The 5,206-nt window shown below is 32.8% G+C and overlaps 1 protein-coding gene across 1 annotated transcript; it reads right to left on the bottom strand.

Moving 5' to 3' along the window:
- Positions 1-230: 230 nt before the first annotated feature.
- Positions 231-1,393, bottom strand: LOC100259099 (ankyrin repeat-containing protein ITN1). Its single transcript, XM_019218219.2, has 3 exons — positions 1,384-1,393; positions 931-1,256; positions 231-842 (listed from the first exon to the last, which is right to left on the bottom strand). The coding sequence occupies exons 1-3, from the start codon at positions 1,391-1,393 to the stop codon at positions 231-233; spliced, it is 948 nt and encodes a 315-aa protein (XP_019073764.1).
- Between the last annotated feature and the right edge of the window lie 3,813 nt (positions 1,394-5,206).

The raw sequence follows: 5,206 nt of genomic DNA, 5'->3' as shown, positions 1-5,206 counted from the left end.
TATATTAGATAACCCAATTATTCATTTCCTTAAATTAGATTATTAAATTTGATAATACAAAAAATAAATAAATAAATAAACCAAATAAACAAACAAACAAATAGTCCAGAGGAAGATTATAAGCATATATTTCCAGGACCCAAAGTGGCTGAAAGATTACATCAACTAATATTTCATCTGGCCATCACAAATTTGGCATAATTGCTTCTTGGAAACTCAAGTAGAAAATGCTATAATGGATCCTGCGGGTACATACGCTGAGGCACCTTCTTAAATGTGGCCCTCAGAAGAATAAAATATGATGAGGACTGTTGGAGAGCAAAGTATGTGACTGCCCAGAGGGTGAGTGCATATACCGGGATAGCAGGATATTTCAAATGATCATCAAGCATTAAGAAGTGCCCAGAGCAGAAACATACTAACATGGCCGCCATGGATACAAAGAGAGAGGTTAAACCTAGTATAATATTCCAAGGCAAGTTGTAACTAAAGTCTTTATAGTCGTACTTGGAAGTAAGAATGGCAAAAAAAAAGAGCAAAGAGATGAAAGAAGAGCAAAGTGCAACCAGTGATGAAATTGCAAAAAATCTAAAAGCCAAATGGTGTTGGAAAATTGGCTCGCCAGTGTCTTGGTCGACCCCGCCTGGTACAGTGGCTGATGAGGCAAAGGCGACGGTTGATATAAGAGCTGCGATGAAAGAGCAAGAATTGCATGTGTTGTTGAGCCATTCTTTGCTTTTGTCAAGGAGTTGTCCATGTGTTTCTGTAAAGATCTGCAGTGCGGTCTTTCGATAGATATTTGTACCAATACAGAAATCTGGTGGCAAGGTGTTCTTCACATACTGCAGTATTAAGTCACTATATTGGATAGAACTGAAAACAAAAAAATTTTGAAAGCAAGACCCAGGATTGAGAATTAATGGCACATACCTCAAACCATTTGACTTCCCACTGCAGTTGCAACATGCTGGTGGGGATAAACCAGCCTCGAGAATTTTGTAGCCCTGCAGCTATATGCAATGCGGAATTTCCTTTCTCATCCCTCTCATGAAATGCAAGGTCTTTATCAACAACATCACTCCTCCTTCTAAGTAAGAAGTCGTATATATGGGATTGTCTAGACTCAACTGCTACCAGCACTATGTTCTTCCGTGTGCTGTCCCAGTCATGAATGGTCATAGGAAATTCTTGCAGGATTTTCTCTACCATTTCAATGACACCGTTCACTGTTGCTGCTAGTATTGGTGTGTAAAAAGCTGCAAAGAGAACAAAATTCATTCTTCAACCACAAGCAAATTTCCCAATGGATTAGCTAATAATCTAACGGCAATGTTGAAAATTGGAGAATTTGAGTTGTGATTAATCCATACTAAGCTGAATTACTTTGCTCCATATCTGCCTTTCATATTAGTTACAGAAAGAGTAAGGAGTTACCTTTTGTCCTCATCTGTGTGTTTATCTGCAAGAAAGAGAGTTGATAAAGTAGTTACATTTGCCTTTTCTCAAGACTTAATACTCTGAATAACAACAATAATGTACCTCACTTGTCTCATCGTTTTGAGGTTCAGACTTCACAGCATGTTCAAGTAGTTTGTTCATGATTTGAACAGACCATATGTGTGTCTCTTTAATCTCTTTTAGCGTCCTTATCTCCCTTGATCCTTACATATACCACAAACAATCGAGAATATATTTAATTACAATCCATATTGTTTAATTTGGGAATTAATTAACGCGAGGAAATTGATCTATACCCAGCATTATTGAGCGGTTAACCAGTTTAGATAGAATAAGCCCGAAGAAGTTCATGCATCTGTCATATGTAGTTGAGGGGAAAACTTGACGGGCTTGAGCTCCAGTGCTTGAATGGTGGCCTATACAAAGGTATAAATCAATGTTTAATTCCTTGAACTACTTCCTTTTAGACTTCATCAGCTTAGATCAAGTAGATTCTACACTGGTCATGATGTTCATTAATACCTTGCCCTTCTTCAATTTTTTCTACATCCAACTGCTTGTTTGATTTTCGTACAATTTTTCCGCCAGTCACTGAAATAACATAAATGTCTAGCAATGGTTATATATTATAAGAAATCAATGAGTGAATGATGGCATATAGCAATGGTTATATATTATAAGAAATCAATGAGTGAATGATGGCATTCATGTTTATAGAATTGCATCTAACAAGGGTTTTCTTCTAAATGATCAATCTCAACACCCACCTAGTAATTTAATCATCTTCCATAGCACTTGAAAGAAGTTGATACATGTTTGATAGTTGTTTGGATAGCAAAGACTCTCCACCTTCTTTTTCTCTTTGAAAGTCTCCGGGATGAGCTCTTCAACGTATATGCCTTGCAAGTCAACATTGGGAATTTTTAGAAGTTTGTGGCCTTCGTTGGACATAAGATGCAAACTAATTCATTCTTTTGTATAATAAAAATATACATTATGTTAAAAATATAATAAGTTATGAAGGGGAAAAAAAGAAGTCATGAGACTAAAATGAACATATGAAATCTGGATTGACAGAAATGTGGACCGATGCATGGTATTATTGCTCTAGCGCATGACATTTAATCACAACAATAATTTCCGTCATCTAGGTTATGATTGGGAGAGAGTCTTACAACTATAAATGATTTTGTGGAAGAAGCTGAGATTAATGCCACTTCTAAATGCAGTAGGAGTCTGAGCCAGTATATGAAGAGGGGACTGTCCACTCTCGTTAACAGAATCCATGAGACCTTCCAGGGTATGGATGATTTGAAATGCCAGATCTACGGAGCACAAGAATAAATAAACTGATGTAGATGTACTGATATTATTTATATATCATATATAAGAAAAGTAGTAAGACATCAAATTAGTGAAGTTCATCTCTTACCCGAGTATCCATTTGTAATGGCAATGTGAAGAGCAGTTATACCACGACTGGCATGGCAGTAGACAAGGGCTTGGGCGGGGTTGTCAGCACACATTTTATAGAGCCAAAGGAAAGCGTCTTTCTTACCATGGTAAACCGCCATGAACATAGGCGTTGCAGAAATGCAGTTCCGAGTACCCAATAGTTGTTTATGCTTATCACCAATGATACATTTACACATGGGAATGCTTCCCAAAGAAGCTGCCAAATGCAGAGGATTATTCTCCCAACCTCCACCTTTTATGGATAGGACCTCCAACGCGTTTTCACTCCTCTCATTAATCAGTTTAACCAGTTGTTCAACTATATCTTCTTTTTTACTTGCAACTGCCATATGCAATGCTGTGTTCCCTGATTTACCAAGCTTGATCTTGTGAGCTCTTGGATCCTGCTCGTATATCTTTACCACATCTTCCCAATTAATGTTGGTGATGCCTTTGATCAACTCTCTCGTCATCCTCTCCACATCTTTTGCATCACTTGTAGAAGCCATTGTTCCTCCTCTTACAACAATAAACTCGCTAGCGACCCCTTTATATATATATATAAACATACAAACCTACGAGACATCAGCTGATTATTTTGGCAATATTATTTTGGCCGCAGCAAGCGGATCACAGCAATATTATTTTGGCCGCAGAACGTGGATCACAGCAATATTATTTTGGCCGCGGCAGGCGGATCACGGCATGCCCCATGCCAAAGCGGCTCCAATTGCTGCTTGTGACATCAGCCCCAATTGTTGCTTGTGACATCAGCTGATGCTTGCCTTATTAAATAAAGCCTTTGTTTCCTTTGAGAATCCACCGTGTGATTGCTTCTTGAAAGAAAGACACAAACACAAATAACTCAAATACGTGAAAGAATGGGATCACCAATTTTAAAAAATACAAAGAAAAGAACCTCAAATTTTATAAACCAATTTTATCCACGTCTATCTAAAAATATTTTAAAATACATGCATATTTTTATAAATCATTTTTTTTTTTTTTTTGGAATGACCTTTTTATTTGTCAGATTAATAACACCAATTGAAACATTCTTTTTAGCATGAGAATTAATTTGAAATTAATAAAATAAGAAATTTTAAAAACTAAAAATACAATTAAAACTAAAAAAACTTTAAAGGTAAAAATATAAAAATAAAATATTAATTTTTACTTTTACTTCACTAAAGTACACTAATAGAAAATATGAATATCGAGAAAGAGGTGTAAATACAATGAGAATCAATATTTTATATTTTTAAATGTTAATTTTTTTTTTTGCTTTTAATTATATTTAATTTTTAAGTATTTTAGTTTCAATTGTATTTAAAATTTCTTATTTTATTGGTAATATCAACTAATAAAATTTTATTCAATTTTATTTAAAAAAATGAGTGGATTTATATAATATAAGATATGAAATCATTATTAATTAAGGAATTGAGAAATATTTTATTTATCACTTGAGAATCTTTAAAAAAAATTAAAATGATTTGTATATCATATTATATAATAAAAAAAATTATAATATATTTATTTATAATATATTTTTATTAAATTAGAATAATACATTAATAATTCTATTTAATATTATCAAGGAAAATGGTATTTCGGAAAATAATTATTTGATTTATGAAAAGTAAATGTTTTTAAATAGATGAAGATAAAACTAATTTTTAAAAGTTGAGGTTCCTTTCTTTATATTTTTCAAATTAGCGAGTCAAAACTCACTTTTCCCTAAAAGAAATGTGAACAACGTCTATTGAAAAAAGTAACCCCAAATATTTAAGACAAAAATAATTCACGGTGATCATCGAATAAGTTTCTTCAACTTGACTTGGATTAAAAGCAAAAAATGTATTTTCACCATGACCATCTTCAAATAAAATATTTTCTATGCTGGAACCATGAATAACACATGGTAGAGCATCACCCGTTCACCGACAACTCCATATATTATAAATTGAAAATTAATTAAAATACGATTTTATAAATAAGTTAGAGCCCATTTAGCATTGCTTCTAGCGAAAGTGTTTTTACCATAAGCATTTTCTTCTATGACACTTCTATGAAAAATACTTTTATGATAATACGGAAAAGTGATTCTAATAATGTTTTTTTATAATATATTGCATAAGCACAAAAACACTTTTAATAATAATAAATTACTAAAAAGGATATTTATTACAAAAATATATATATTATAATAAACATAAAACTTTTATTACAAAAAAATATATAAAAATTTATATTGTTAAAAAAAACTCAAAAATTATTTTTTTATGAAAGG

The sequence above is a fragment of the Vitis vinifera genome, chromosome 7 (genome assembly GCF_030704535.1).
Source record: "Vitis vinifera cultivar Pinot Noir 40024 chromosome 7, ASM3070453v1".
Classification (NCBI taxonomy): domain Eukaryota; kingdom Viridiplantae; phylum Streptophyta; class Magnoliopsida; order Vitales; family Vitaceae; genus Vitis; species Vitis vinifera.
This window is presented reverse-complemented; position numbering and strand designations above follow the sequence as displayed.

Excerpts from the sequence above, each read along its gene's own strand:
- LOC100259099 (XM_019218219.2), bottom strand. Across the intron at positions 843-930 it reads GGGAAGTCAAATGGTTTGAG|TATGTGAAGAACACCTTGCC; the intron begins GTATGTGCCATT and ends TTAATACTGCAG.